The 17175-nt window shown below is 37.5% G+C and overlaps 1 protein-coding gene across 1 annotated transcript in view; it reads right to left on the bottom strand.

Annotated features, from left to right (window-relative positions):
* Positions 1-16951, bottom strand: part of HK2 (hexokinase 2) — a 41205-nt gene extending 24254 nt beyond the window's left edge. Inside the window, exons 1-2 of the mRNA XM_063448666.1 lie at positions 16770-16951; positions 5895-6057 (exon numbers count right to left, since the gene is read on the bottom strand). Coding sequence (XP_063304736.1) covers positions 5895-6057; positions 16770-16832 — 226 coding nt within the window. The 5' untranslated portion in view covers positions 16833-16951. The remainder of the gene's footprint in view (positions 1-5894; positions 6058-16769) is intronic.
* Between the last annotated feature and the right edge of the window lie 224 nt (positions 16952-17175).

Below are 17175 nucleotides of genomic sequence, written 5' to 3'. Positions count from 1 at the left end.
AGAACCACACCTCATAGTCTAAATAGGAACAAAAGATGGGCAATGCAAACATCAGTGTACGGCATTGCTTGATTCTTTTCATAGCAGTGTTAGGGCTTGGGAGCTTGCACAAAATACCTAGAGGGAACATGCGTAGGGGCAACTTAATATTAAGCATTCCATGTAACCTATCCTGAGCTGAACCCCTTGGCTTCAGTAAAGCTTGGTTTGCGCGAATTCAGGAGCAGAGTACCCCAGCAGGCAAGGTGTAACACAAAGTAACACATGGCTTTAAAATATATGTTTATTATTCATTGCAACAGAATACTAGAATAAAAATACCGGCTCCATTTGCAGCCAACTCCATTTTAATTCAGCCCTGTTCCATAAAATAGAGTGAATGTATCTCGCTAGCAGCTACCCAATTTATTATCAGGAGCAGGACTGAATTAACAGGAGCAGCTGTAAATATCCCGAGAGTGTGTTTAACTACCACCAATATCAGGTAGACTGGTGCTACCCTAACATTTTTACTTACCACAAAGCCATATTGTTATCCTTGTTTCTGGGTTCATTTTATATGCGTGTCTATATTAGATGTGTTCCTTATTCTTAAAATATGAAATACCCGTATTTATTTGAAGCTAATGCACCATTCAATCTAATGCACACCTCAATTTTTTAAACCTGCTTGCTGAAAAATGTTTTTGATGGCGAATGTAATGCGCAGTTACTACTATACAACACTGTGCGACGATTAAAATGTTTATTGCCATATACCATAGTAACATTGATGGTATTTCCATTTTAGTGTCACTTGTTAAGTCTATTCTTTCTTAGTCCCTCTTTAAGTAACAACATTTGACTGTGTGAATTCGCCGAAATTCGTCTGTTTGAATTCGCCTCTTTGAATTCACCAGTTTTAATTTGCCTGTGTGAATTCACCTGTGTGAATGTGTTGGTATGAAATTTTCCGGAATGCAATTCAACGGAAAAGTTCACATTCAAATTTTGGAAACGTTAATTTCCAAAATAAGTGAGCACTAGATTTGAGTAAATACAGTATTGCTTATTTAAAATAATAAAATTACTGTTTAAACTCACCTTTATTCGAGCATCAAGCCTGCTACTTCTGAATGAAAATATTAAGCTTGATGATTTTTGTCCAGTCAGATGCTTTGCATTGCCATGAGCCACCAGTCCACATCTTAGAAAAGCATTGGATCCAATGCTTTGCACAAAATGTATGGGACGCACACCCAGTGTCTGGTTACAGCATAGTTTGCATGCTAATGCAAAATGTCAAATAGATTCAATAACTGAATCTATAGTACGCCAAAGCTCTTCATGAGTGTCTAAATGACAGTCATGAGTAGGAATGGATGCTGCAAAATGTACACAGTGACATTTCTAAGAAATGGTACTGTTTTAATCTGCAAGTCTATAGAGGCAGCATCCATACCAACATAACTTGATTAAAATAAAGTGATTTGATACTTAGAGTGTCCCTTTATTAGAAAGAATTCCTATTGATGAGTAGAACATTCCCTGTTATTATGTGGAGTGTGGGTGGTATGGTGAAAGAAATTGAGCTTGATAGACAATTCCATTGTGTAATGAAGGAATCATTGCATTTCTCTTATATCCATATGAACTCTGATTACAAAGACATAATATAGCTCAAGGTAGGGCTATGAACGCATTGATCCTGAAAGCCAAGTTAGAGAAAATGCTATCACACGGTCCTGTCTACATTACGGAATTCACTAAGCAAATGTCATACGCACTTCTGTTTCTAGGCAACAAAGGGAAGCAGGAACTGGTTATTATTTGCTGACGGAAAAACTATACACAAATTATATTTACACACTTGTGTGTTCAAAAGGCTGTAAACTCATTAGCCTCGCTACCGGACTGTGCCTGTGAAAAGCTTTCGCAAACATAGAAGCATTTCTCAATTAGTTGTGGTATAGAAATCTAAAGAGCAAGAATGGTTAGCCTATAGCATTTTATATTGCTGACTTAGCATCATGGGAAATGTATTTCACAATAACTGCAGCTTCATCTGTGCATTAAATATGATATAGAATTAAGCGGTTTTACCAGCAAGCAGCCACTAGCCACCAAAGGCAAGCAGCTATTAACCACCAGCTGCTTGCAGCCACTAGTCACCAAAGGCAAGAGGCAACTAGCCATCAGAGACAGGCAATCATTAGCCACCAGCAGCAAGCAGTCACTAAGTGCCACTAACCAGCCACTGTCAATGGAGAACAACCAACAGCCCCCAGCTACAAGCAGCTATTATCTACCTGTTACATGCAACCAGTAGCCTCTAGTAACAGACAGCCACTAAGGGTAAGCAACCACTAGAGGTAATTAGCCACTGACCACCAGAGGCAGGTTGCCACTGGCAGTATAACTAATCGGCCACTGACCATTAGTGCCAGGTTGCCATTAGCACTGGCCAGGAAGCCACTAACCACCAGGGGCCAGCAGCCACTTGTGAACATGCCTGCTAATTTGATTTTCTAAATCTGACCCTCAACTAATAATGCGATCTCCTCTGTAACGCTAAATAAATGTATTTTACACTTCTATCACTAATATAACACACGCATGGACCACTATCAGTACAGCAATGTAAATTAAGACTTTGCAGCAAGGAACATTTATATGTCATACATGTGTTATATATTTATTTGACTTGGGAAAGAATGATTTGGGAACATTCACACTGTATGTGACTTATACTTTAACTCATATGGTTCATATTATGGTGAGATTGCAATATGAAATCTCACACATATTAAGACAACACTATGTCATGAAATTCTAGGCTCCATAGATTAAACAGGCATTTTTACATTCTACCTTGAATGGGACATCTATGGAGAGTCTCACATAGGAGAACATTTTCAGGTCCTGCATGTAAATGTAGACATTTGTGTGATGACCATGAGATGAACTGCTTGCTCCATTGCAGGCTGGCACCTCCCTGTTACGTAAGTAGCGAGCGGTGACACTGCAAGGTCTGAAATGTTTAAACACTGCGTGTCTGCCCCACTCTATGTCAACATAACTGAGTAAAGCTAGTTTCCTTATACGCACAGCTGCCATCACAAACAGGTCACTGGGCACTTGCTATCAATCCAGCTATTGCATTGTTTAGGTTTGTCATTTCCTATAATCAGTGGAGGATTATTATTTTATGATAGGCACAGTTAATGGACGTTTGGATTACTTTACTGTCGTTTACATAAAATAATGTAGAATATCCTAGGTCCAGAAACAACCTATTAGTAATTATGGTAATATTATAACTGCAGGAGGGGTCAATTTACTAGAGACTGAGTTGCTGTGAGTGGAGGACAGACTTGATAGTTAATAGTTTTCCAAAAATTACTTATAGAATGTATCTATGAATGTTTGTCAGGTGGTACCCACTTACATTAAACAATATTTAAACTCCATGAAAAATAAATGTAAATTAAGAATAACTTTCATACCCAGCTAACATAAGACAATGACAAAATAAGTTGTCGTTTACAAAATGCAAGTTTTAGAACAAAACAGAGCTGGAAAAAATGCAGCGTTAGAGAATTTTTCCATTTTCACTAGCACAGGCATAGGCAACCTTCGGCACTCCAGATGTTTTGGTCTACAACTCCCATGATGCTTTGCCAACATTATAGGTGTAAGAGCATTATGGGGGATGTAGTCCACAACATCTGGAGTGCCGAAGATTGCCTATACCTGCACTAGCATCTTTCTAACCAGTATAGATGTATTATTATTATTATTAAGAAGTTCATTTGTCAAGTAGATGAATATTCTTGTACACACGTGAAAATTACACTTGCATATAAAATAGAGTAAACTGAGTTACCAGTGAAGTTATAGATAATAGCGTTGCTTAAAACGAATTATGCAAAAGAGATCTTGTGACAATAAGAGTTGGTGTTTCTTGCAATGCCAGTTTTACAGCCCCGAGGCATTCTTGCTTTTGTAATATAGAACAAGCTGCCAAAATGCAGGCCTGAGACAAGTCTGCTCATATTCTATTTAATAAGTTATGGAATATCTGGTGCAGTCGATGTAGGCACTAAGTATATCTATTTATTTTCCAAATAGCAATTAAAGCAATTCTTCAAATTAACTAAAGTCCAGAAAGGAATCAAAGGTTTAAATACGCCAATATGGGAATTAAAAATCGCTCTTTTTGCGGACGATGTCCTACTATTTTTTTCAGATCCAGAATCATCAATACCTCAATTATTGATTACGCTTGAAAGATATGGCCAATTGTCATATTTTAAAAATAGTTCCAAAAAATCACAGGCATTGGTATTAGGGCTCTCAACAGCTACTACACAACGTTTAAAATCATTATACCCATTTGACTGGCGCAAAACATCTATATCCTATTTAGGTATCAAACTTCCCACGACACAAACGCTGATAATAAAGGAAAGCCATCTACCACTAATACATAAATTAGACCACCAACTCAAAACATGGTAAAACAAAGAAATATCCTGGTTGGGTCGTATGGAAACAATAAAAATGATGATTCTGCCCCATATCCCCTATCTTTTTCGGACATTGCCAATTACCCTAGGGGAATCATTCCCGCTAACAACTTGGTTTCAGGCACAAAAGAAAACTAAAGAGGTTTCCTGTAGTCTTAATCACTGGGAAACTTACTGCAAAATTATTATGCGATGGTATTTGGTGCCAGCCAAATTAGCACATATTTACCCAGGGACGAGCAACTTATTTATGCTGGCGTTGTTTAAAACACGAGGGGTCTGTACTTCATGCCTTTTGGCTTTGCCCGAGCATTACCAAACTATGGGAGGATATAAACAAATTTTTTAGGGTAGCATTGAAGGTCATTATTCCATTCAGACAAGAATGTTTTTAACTCCATATTTTCCCTACATAACTTGGGGAAGAAGCAATATATATGACTATTCATTGCTTAAAAATCACCATTGCTCATAGATGGAAACAAACACAAGCACCAACAATATCAGAGGTCCTGAGCAGATTTGATTCTTTTAGCTTTTATGAAAAAATGGCAAGCCGAGTTAAGGGTAGAGAGGACCAATACAAACGAAGATAGCAACAGTGGTTGGAAATAAGAGATCAGTATGTGCCAATGATGAACATTGCTACAGAGTCCTTAAAATAAATATAAAAATAAAAGGCAAAAGAGAAAGGAAAGAAAGAAATCCCCCCCACACTTTTAGACAAGATAGTGGTTTGCAATATATGCAAAAGAGATAAATGTTACTGTATGTGATGCTATTGTTTATAAATTTATATGCATTTTGCAAAAACTGTTATGGTAATGTACCCCCCTGACCCCCTTTTTTTCTTTTCTGTATCCTATGTATTTGATTGTTCTTTAACTAAAGAATTCAAGCAATGCCATATGTGTGTGATATTCTAAATATCCTGCAATAAGTGGGAATGACACTGTAACAGTGGGTTAAAAGTCACATGTCTTGCATTGTAGTTTTTGCGCTTGGGTGGTATGAACCCGCCTGTGGATAAAATGGCCTTCACAGATGGGGATAATACCACCCAAACACAAATAATTGGAGGTAGTCTGAAGCTCCAAAACTTGCAAGTATGTTTTTTTTTTTTTTTTTTTAATTCCCTGCACTTATCACAAGAAAATAAAAAAAACACTATATTGTGTTTTCCTGTTTTCTTATTTTGTATAACCTCTGACTGTTACTTGGACCTGAATACAATCAACAGGTGCTGCTATCTTACTACTATACTACACCATATCCCCTACCAGAAAGAAGAGACTCTGGCTTGAGTAGTTTCAGCTGCCTACCTATATTTCTGTTAGCACTAGAAATCCTATTTGTTTATTTGATTGTTTTCACATGTGGTCTTACCTGTCCCATCTGGTGTGGATCGCACAAATGTCGGAAGCATCTTCACAGAAGCTGTGGGGTTGGTCTCTGCTCCAAGTCCCTTCCCCATCTGTTTTTCAAACCGGTTTGACACTTCCAGAAGTGTCTCATCTGACAAGCGCATGTGATAGAGATACTTGTCCACCTAATGGTAAGAGAAAAGGAGGGAAATCTTAGATATATTAAATTTTTATGGCAGGTTGTCCAATGGTGTTTCTTTCTCAATTGGTATCAGGACCTAATCACCAAAAATGGACAAAAGCTTCATTGTCTGCTTTTTGAGAAGTCAGTCACCGCTCAGGTAATCTCAATACAGTTAAGAATATCAACCAATGCCCACCAGCAAAGACAGGACAGAACTGCAAGAACACACACGTCTCCTCTGGAAGAGAGACACAGCAATCCAAGATGATTGTTTCAGCTTGTCATTGGCCTCATCGGTTGGATATAGCTTATATCTTTGGCCAGTGAGCAAGTAGTCAAGATTTAGAGGTCATATTAAAAATTTTTTAAAAACTGACAATTCACTGGATTCTAGATTGTGAAGGCAGATGAGAACCATTTGGGCTACATTTAAATTTCAAATTTGTTAGCAATTATCATACTTATCTTTATGTACAGCAAGAATCACAAAGCACTTGCCTTGTTCCCACGTCTTTATTTCTACTGAAATATGTTTCCTGGTGCATACAGCTTTTTCATCAAAAAGTAGGTTTTAAAAATGTTCTTATACATTTGTCAGGGAAATATTGCTATATCTGAGGAACTTTAATCTCAATAAGTATTATTATGTAGTTACTGCCAAGTATGCAATTGTGCTTTGTTAGCTATAAAATAATGCCTTAGTGATCCAGAACCAGAACTATATCATTAAAAATGACCTGTCATTTCCTAGGAATATAGGATAGGCTTGGGAAGGCAGCAGATCACAGGTCTCGACCAAGCAAACATTTACTGATTGATGTGCAGAATTTAACCAGTCTGAACAGCAGAAATCTGAAGGTGGCGTAATATTAAAGTGCGTTATTGAGTGTTATTAAACTGCACTCACTTGAAAAGAATGTCTATCCCAATAGCTTCAGATAACGCTGACATTCTATAAACGTTACCAAGGTCAGACTAGTAATATCCTGCAATCTGTCATTTCAAACAAAAGTGGGTAGCCATAAATAGATGGCCATATTCATAAATTACTAATAATTTTTAAAGTTAAATTGTAAGACTTAGGAAAGTTACTATAATTACCAAAGAGATTAATTCCTGGTACCATCCCTGTGAACAGAGGTAATTGCTTATGTCTCCAGGATGTGGCACTGTAAAAAAGCGACTGACCTAATCCTCTAATGTCGTTTTTTTCCATTGCATTAGTATTTTTTTTGCAGATAGGCGAGGGAAGTACAATTACCAATAGCTGGTAGCACTAATTAGATTGTAAGCCTCTGCTGTAAAAAATACATGGTGCAGAAATGTACAGTCACTGGTTTCTGATTGGTGGCTTCAGCAGAGATATCATAAGATAATGAAACATGCTTAGCATGGATTTTAACTGTTAAACCTAGCAATTAAATATATAGCTGCACCCTGCCTAAGCCAAGACAATTAGCATGTCTGTAACTTTGGGTCTACAGCCTTCAACAACCAAACATGTTAACCAGTGTGTTGCCCCATTTTCCATTTTTTTCCCTTCACAGAAAGAATAACCATTTTTTTAATATATTTACTAAAAAAGGGAAACATAAGTTGTAGTTCCAATTCTACTGAAAACGTACATAAAATAAGTTCCAGTTCTTAGCAATGTATTTTACCTCCATGCGCATTAGGCAAGAGAATTAGATTGTAAGTTCTTCACGGCAGTAAAACAACGTGCATCCCAGATACCAGATGGATGCCACATTATGCAAACACCATGTTTGTTTTTGTATTGTATAAATAAATATGTGGCTAAAGTGCAAAGGCCATGCAAAAATAACATTTTTGCACATTAAAGATAATAAAAATGAACTTGTGCCTTGTACTGGTCAAACTGATAACAAATATATAGTAAGTAATGTATTCAGCAATGAACATTTAACCAGATGCTGTAGGCCAGGGGTGCCCAAAAGGTAGATCCCCAGATGTTTTAAATATACAGCTTCCATGACGCAAGTCTCTTTTCAGCTATGTAACTATGAAAGCATTCTAAAGGCATGCAAAGCATCATGGGAGTTGTAGTTCTACAATATCTGGGGATCTAACTGTTGGGCACCCCTGCTGTGGGCCAAGAGGTTTAAGCTTCAGTTATCCCAGTGCAGAAACGCCTATGAACTTACACGTTCCCACATTGTTCACACCTCAATCTCAGAATGATTTGTACACATGAGTTTCTTGGACGGAGAAGTGTGAAATTTGTGAACACCCAGTATGCACTGTGAGAGAATCATACCCTTGTCAGACATATACAGTATATAAAACAAAAACAAGCTATGTATATCACGTGTCTTATGTGAAGGGGAAATTGCAATCCCACACATTTGAGGATGAGAGGAGCTTTTAAAAAAAGATAAACTGAACCAAAATTAAAACATGGATGAATTTATAAAGTAACAATTTTAATTGTTTTTTTATCAGTGAAGTTTTGTGAGTGAAGATTTTTCATAGCAATTCAGTAAGAAATACAGTACAGACCCCAGCACCCAAGTCTGTCTGAAATATGCTTGCTTTTTATTATTATTTTATTATTTTATTATTATTTATATAGCGCCAGCAAATTCCGTAGCACTGTACAATGGCTTTAATTAGTAAATTTAAATGCCTAAAAAAAAAATGTTTTTCTCATTTCCTATATAATAGACTAATGACAATAATCACATGACTTATAGTTATTGAAATGTAAAGTTAACCTAGATTACCTCCCCATCTGATTTATATGGCTGTTACTACCCCTTTAAGATCTTTAAATAATAATTGTTCTATTGATGCCATTAAATATATCAAGTAACTGGAAAAACACATTAATTGTTCTTTATGCTGGCACGCCTTATGTAAAACCGGTTAGTTCTCTCGGTATGTGATACAATGCCTGCGAGTATAATATCCTATTTCTTACAGAATCACATGCTCTGCTTTCATCATAGGAATTTCTCTGCTTAGTACATGGCGTGGCATTTTCTTGTGTCTGTGCTGTTACACTGTAAGTGAGTCATGCAGTTTCCTTGCATAGCATCGTGTCTGGTTTCAATACCCCTTGCAACGTGCAGGAAGGGGCGTAAGAACTTCTCTGACTGTAAATGGGCTTCTCGAAATTAGGAAATACATTTCAGTTATTTGTAAGGGGCCAGTGATTTCCCCACATCTTTTACAGTGTATTGATTTTAACTGCGGCTCACTGTCATCCTTTCTTCCTCTTCTGCTTTCTTACCAATAATGGGAATTCACATTCTGGTTTATAGTTTAAACTCCTTTCCAAGGACTATTAAATCATACATCCCAAGTGTCCCTATTTAGGAAGTACAGTCCCTATTTTGGGCCCAAAATGCTTGCAATATTACACAATGTCTTAACCAGGAAACGTCATACTTTGACTTTGTTATGCTTTAGTGTATTTATGCCCATAAATATTTTAGTGGTAGTAATGTTTTTTTTGTGTGACTGGAATTTTATTTACCAACAATTATGATTAATTGTATTATATGGACGGACCTTTAAATTATAAATATCTATGGGTAAAAGCTAAACAAACTGAGCTATATATAAATTGCAATACGCAACTGATGTAGGAAAAGGAGTTGAATATTAAAAATCTCATGATCACCTAATGTCTACAGTTAAGATAAATATCATGTAAAAAATCTAATTTAATCACCACTACTAGTGCTGCACATCATCTTAAAACAGCACAGTTTACATGGCGTTGTATCATTATGTGAAGATTTCTTGGAAAATTATACCATAAGTCTTTCTTATCCTGATCGCCTAGGCTTTGTAATTTAATTGTTAGCTTATAACACTTAGTTCCATAATTGGGGCACAGTCTTCCATTAGTTTGTAAGTAACTCTGTACGGAGACAACTATTAGTTTTCCAGATTATAAACTACTGGGTTAGTTTTCTCATAATACTATTTGAATGTCAACGTTTTGAGATGTGGTTTTCATAACACCAGTATATTGCAAGCTCACATGAGCCAATACTCCAGTGTCATTAAGACTACACGTTTCCTAACAGTATTGTTTTTAAGACTTCCTCTTATACCATTCAGATCAATACATTGTATAAAATGAGTTGCTTGGGTTTTACACACACAACGTAAAATAAATGGTGCTCTCAGGATATCACAGGAAGCTGACTAAGAACTAAGAACTAGATCTGTAAGCTAGAAATACAATCTTTAGATCTTTCATAGAAAGAGTTCACCAAATAAAAGATGTGCAGTTTTTTTCTATCATCACATATCCAACACAGTCTAATTGCAAAGTAACATTAATGTAGGAAAAGTCCCTTGCAAATAAATACAGTGATGGGAATTTGGCAATTATACTTGTCAGTGACTTAGATCAGGATAAGACATACACGATACAAGTTATTCGGTATAGCATAGTCCCTTTTTGTAACCTTTTTGGGGGTAAAGGCCTCTCTGCCTTCACTGCTAAACCCCTCCAGGCAATGTTTTCATTCATAAAATAACGCTCTGCTTATAGATGTCAGCAATATGGTCAAGGTTTTTTGGGGCACGCTCTTTGGTTACATCTATGGATTACAAGTATCTCAATGATGAGCCACTGTAGCACTGTAATATTGGCACATACTATCTGAGATCAATTACAAATTGTATTAACTAAAAGGTAACGCAGAAATTTGTGCAAATGCCGGCCAATCAGAATGAAGCTGAACAACAGCGTGCAACAAATGCAGAAATATAACTGCAATTGCGTACCTATCCAAATAGTAACCTCACTATAAAATAAAACACACACACCAAACATCACATTCATACATATTCACGCCAACACAGCCATGCTAATACTGAACATTGCTATACCAGGGTAGGGAAAAACTAATACAGAAATCAGATAATTACTATACTTCTCTATACAGCCATTAGGTTTATAGTTAAATTATAATAAATGTTTTAAAAGCTAGACTGGATATGCTGTGTGGCATGCTGTACATGTGATCTGTCCATTAAGATGATTTGCCTATTTTTAGTACGTTTCAGCTATTTACATGTTTCTGGTTTAAGTAATTCATTCTGTGCTTTATCAGATATAGATATACAGAGAAGTTTCATTATAGCTGGGGAAAGACCGTATGGGGGAGAAGCAGGGTTAATGAGAAACTGAAACTCCATCAATGAAGTGTTGCTGAGCTGTAATTGAACTCCACCTCCGCATGTTACAGACTGCTGGGGTGTTCAAATTTCCAGAGAAAAAAAGAGATGATGATGTCAGGAAGTGGAACGTGATTAAACGCAGGTTTATAGCTGCCCCTGAAGCTGGAAGCGTGACCTGGATTCCAACCAATTGCAGCAGAGATCTATGGATGCTTATACACTTTAGTTAATAAAAGACACTATCACATCACATTGCTCTGCAAGACTGCATCTCGGGGAACAAAAATGGCTGCTAGCTAAACATTCACTACATTATTTACACTATAAAATGACCTGGAGCAGGGGTGCTCAAAGGGTAGCCCACCAGATGTTGCAGAACTACAACTCCCATGATGCTTTACATGCCTTTAGAATGGCAAAGCATCATGGAAGCTGTAGTTTTAAAACATCTACCTTTTGCGAACCCTGGTCTAGAGTTTGTCAGTATCCCCACTTGAACAGAATTGCCCTTACTCTTGGGCTATTCATGTGCCTTGAGGACACCAGGACTGATGTATAGCACAAGTGGCTAGAAGGTAGCCCTCTAGCTGTGTGTGACTACAAATCCCATGATTCCCACCTTCCTAACAATTTGCTGAACATTACCGAGGTTGAAGTTATTCAGCAGTTGGTAATTGTGTGGTCTATTCACTACATGCCAAACAGGAGCCAAATGCTGTTCAGTTGTAACAATTTGTCTGTTTTAACCTATTTGGCTATTCACAAAAGGGCAATTCAGCTCTTTCAATCCCCTTCCCCTCCCCCTTCACCTAATAAGGATACCCCCAAATTAAATCCAAAAAGCTACTCTTATATTAGCAGAATTCTTTTTGTGGCAGGGAAATACAATAAAAATGTGTCTGCACTTTGGAATTAGGTTGAGCTTTTTGAAATGAATCTCCCTGAAGGAACAAGATGGAAATGAAAATATCGGATCACTTTGGCTCTGTTTGATTAGCATTCAGTAGTGAATACAGTTAACCATAGAGCAATAAACAATACACAAGATCCAGCACACTCTCCTATCCACTAAACAGCAACTTCAATGTTGACAGATTTTATTAGTTTGTAAAAGTTTTTTTAAAAAACACCTAATCTAGGCAAAAAAATTGGGATTTAGTTACATTATATGATCATACATTGCATAAGCCTGCCACAACGTCAATGTACCCCATCTTATGCAATGTATGATCATATAATGTAACTAAATCCCCATTTTTTTGCCTAGATTAGGTGTTTTTAAAAAAAACTTTTACAAACTAATAAAATCTGTCAACATTGAAGTTGCTGTTTAGTGGATAGGAGAGGGCGCTGGATCTTGTGTATTGTTTATTGTATAATATGGCCCCCAGCAGCACCCCATTTAAGCATGTTTAGGTGAGTGCAACCATCCCCCCATGTTTCCTAACCATAGAGCAATGTTTAAAAACCAAATGAATTACACCAAATGAAATAAGCTGAATTTGCAATTGCAAATTCAGCATTAAGTGAAAAGACCCTTGTCTGTTGCCCCATTCCCCTAATTCTTTAAGCACTATTAAGCCAAAAACACCTTTAGCATAGATGTAATAGGTCAGTAAACTAGCAGAATTACTAATCAAAATTCATTATTAATGCCGGGGGTCCGAATAAAGATCCCAGCCATTGAAGAACTACAGCACCCATGATACTGCTTCACTGCAACTGTAGTTCAACCACAGCTGGGGGTTAATCTTTTTATATATTCTTTATCGATCCGATTCTAACAGTGCACCCCTATTGATTTAGTTTAATCAAATAACAATGTGGATGGGTAAACTGACAAACCAACTTGCAGCATTTAGGCCAAAATAATCCTAATGGAAAAAAATGACTAACAAATGACCTGGAGGATTTTTATATTATATTACTTTGACCGATATTGTGTAACTAAATTAAGATAACTCACCACAACTTCTTATTTAGTGATTAAACCTCCATATATACTTAATTGTCTAACCACACCGTATTCCAGGAGACAAAAATACACAGATTCCATTAAAAGGATCAAACAACTAAAACGTCTTCTTTTCTGAATTCTTAGTTTTGTGAACATGCCATTGCAGCGTGGCAGGAATAAACAATTATTTCCTCATGATATTGTAGCAATTTGTCAGTTGCAAGGGTCTTGATGGACCACACATCCAGCTGGAGGGAGGAGACAGGTGGTTGTAAAACACTGTGTATTGCCCCCCACCCCCCTCTAGGGTTGCTTAGCAGTGAAAAGGTTAAGAGCTGGTGATCAGCAATGCCTGAAATGGACCATTCTTAATCTGAGTCACTCTGACAACTCACCCTATGAGTAAGAAAAATCAACTTCCTTGGACCAAAGGAACGTGAGGCTAAGCACACTGTACGATGCAAGAAGAGATTGCAGAACATAGCACAGAAATAACAATTAGTAAAATTAACAATTGATGCATTGGGTTTTTCTGCATAGCATACTAAATATGAAAAATGGAATAACAGAAATAAAAACGGTAGAACAAACCATGATGACCATGATCAGGCCTATTCAGTGAGGTTTTGTTTTTGCCAAAATCAATCTAAATTTCATAGACTTGCTTTCCTATTCATGCTAAACGTAACCTATTGCTTTATGATACCGATTCACATTTTCTCCATCTTCTAATTATTTAATCCAAACAACGACCAGTAATTAGAATATCTTTTGCCAAACATAACCTCTCCTTTAACCCCATCGACTGAAGTATATAACGTGCATACATGCACATAATGTGCAGTACTTCGCTCCATATAAGTCTTCCTTTCGCTCCATTTGCAAGCTCTAATTGGATGCCCGCACTTTAATGTGGATGATGCATCTGGACAAGGTCATTCTGTCTCTGTATTGCCCTATTCCAGAAGGTCAGCAATCTGGCCACTTGGACTAAAATACCCAAATTGCTTCTCTTTTCCCCATGTGCCATCCTCCAAAAATTCTTCAGGCCTACTGCTGAGCAACCTTCACTATCGATCCTACACAAGTCTCACAATCGCAGTCAATGTCACAAAAACCTTTCAATCAGAGAATGCAAACACAGACAGAGCAATTACTGAGAGAACCAAGGATGCAGGTGTCTTATAGTAGAGGGGGCTTTATAATTCGGTTATATTAAGTTATGCCATTCAGAAATTTAAAGAATGCACATTTGAAACTCAAAGATGAGGCAATAATTAAACACTAAATAAATAGATCAGGATAAAGTATGTTATGATTTCAATATTTTTTGTAGCTGGCCTTTAAAGTGGATGAAGGGATAAAAAACCAGAGTGGGAGTTTGAGAATTGGTGAAGGGACAGAGTCTTGAAGAACGAGATCTTGGAGGAAGTCGCAATGTGCTTTACCTGCGCGTTTCATCTGATGGTTTATTTGTGCTTATGTGGAATGTCATTCATTAGATTTTCAAATGAACTTCAGAAACAAATGTCACTGGGAAGAATAATGTGAAAAAAACGATTTCCCTATAATAAAACATGCTTCCTGTTACAGCCATATTTCATAAACCAGCCTGAACAAACCAGTAGAAAGAGAATACAAGAGCACTGATACAAATATAATATATATATATAAAACAGCTGCTCCATTCAGCGTGAGCCATTCACATTCAGTAAGCAAAGAATGAATTCAAGGACATCTTTCTTTAGAGGTCACAATTCAGGAAGCCAACTAATTTTAGAAATGCGGCATTTAGAATGACCTGGACATGCTTTCAGAGTCGGTTTCTCTTGCCGAAGACCACAGAAGCGTAAAGGTCATTTTGACTCAGTAAAGGCTGCATCAGTCCCTCATTGTCCCTTCATTGTGTGTGACACTAAGCGTGGATCTTAATGCTGGTTTTTGGGGAGGGCCTCTCACGCACAACGTAACTCACTAAAATATGCAGATAGTGAGAGAAGGTGCCGTCATTCATTAAACATGTATCATTTTTTGAAACATGCACTCCTTTACAAGAAATGTAAGTAAACCCACTCACGCAAGACGTCACCTTGCGCATGCAAACTCTTTTAAATACTAAAAACATTCATGCTTAATTAAGGTGAGTAATTTCAATGAAGGCACCTTGTTAATTCTAACATTAAGGAGCAACAAAGTTTGAAATTACAGGGTTATTCACTAAAGTAAAGTGTTAACTGTTGGGAATTCAAAGTGAATTTCAAAATGTGGGCCAAAAAAATCTTAACAGCTGAAAGGTACCGTACAAACAGGACGGGGGTGTGGGGGCACATTCCCCTGGGTGATAGGCTTCTCAAGTTGTCCCAGATTGTAGCATGACCAAGGAAGAGGCTCTTCATGTTCTTCTGCTCAAGTCCACCAAGGCTGCAGTCGCCAAGCGGCATTGTGAGTAAGGAGAGGTGGCGAGGATCGAAGATCATATCCCATCCTCTCTCTATTAACCTAGCATGCTGTCCAATCTGGAGACTGAAGGTGACCTGACAAACCCGAGAGGATCCTCTCTCACAGTCCTGTTCGGCCACATTACAAGCTTGGACCATGTAACTGTTGAGGTGAGGGTAAGGCGAGACACACAATGGATGAATTGCAATAAACACAAAAGGGGATGATGCTTTATGGAGAATCACCAGCAGGCAGTTGGAGCAAAGAAAGTCATAATAGGTGGTTTCTACCCTTAGAAACCACACAGGAGCTTGGAGGTGAACTGACAAACCAGATAGACTAAGGGTGAGGTTGTGAGAAGAAACACAAGGGGGAATGTGGGGTAACGACTAATAAAGTAGGTGCTGAGGGGGGTAAGAAAAGACACAAGAAAGGGTAGACAAGCAAAGGAGTTAAGAAGAGACAAACAGACAATTCTGTCCTGGGTGCCAAATACCATAGGTTTGCTTCTGTAGGCAAATGAGAATTATATAATTTTTCCTATAGTAGCTTAAGATTTTTAACTCATTTTGAATCCCCACCAATTCATACTTTAGTGTATAACTTTGTCAGTACCATAGATAAGCAGGAACTACTAAATTAACAAACACAATTGCAAATGTAAAGGCTTTTGAGACAGGGTCACAACTCAATCTTTAAGGACAGTATCCACTTTGTATGCCTCGAGCTAAAAAATAATATCTAAAATCATTAAATCTAAACTCTATCGCTATCTCTCTCTCTATACACGCGCTTTCAAGTAGGAATGGGTGCAATATAGTCTACACACACACACAACACTCCGCCCCTCTCCCCCCCCCCCCCCCCCCCCCCCCAAACACACACACACACACACACATGTAATTTTGTAATTTTTCATTAGGAAGAACAACACGTCTGGTGAATCAAATAGCATTGTAATTGTATAATATATATATAAACACACACACACACACACTTACATACCATACACGTTATCACTAAACACGTAGCTGTAATTGTATATCATTTTGATCTGAGTAAATACACACATTTATATACATATAAATGTAACGTTCATACTATAATAAAAGAAAGGTTAAACAGTATGTTTATACACATTATTATTCGCTTACCTTCTGTACTTGATCATGATTGAGTTCGGTGAAGAAATAGGCTAATAAATGGGAAGCTATCATGACTATAAATTAATTGGATGAATTAATAAATTAAGTGTGCCTCTAACAATAACCAGTCAAACTTTCTCCTCCTGGCAGTGTCCTCTTTCTCCCCTCTGTGTCTGAGCAGTACCGGCTTTTTTCCCTCTATCTTCTCTCTGTTTTACAATATGGTCCATTGAGTGATGCCTCCCATCCCTGCCAAGCCCCCATTGATGTCACTGCATCCTGCACCCCCGCCTATTTTAACCCGTCCCTGGTTTCTCTTATGCAACCTCCAGTAACTCCTTCATACATTGCGAGCTGCTCACACACTGCATTAATGAGATGCCTTAAGCATGAAGCCAGCCAGGTTGATGAATTG

This window comes from Pelobates fuscus, chromosome 3 (assembly GCF_036172605.1).
Source record: "Pelobates fuscus isolate aPelFus1 chromosome 3, aPelFus1.pri, whole genome shotgun sequence".
Lineage (NCBI taxonomy): Eukaryota > Metazoa > Chordata > Amphibia > Anura > Pelobatidae > Pelobates > Pelobates fuscus.
This window is presented reverse-complemented; position numbering and strand designations above follow the sequence as displayed.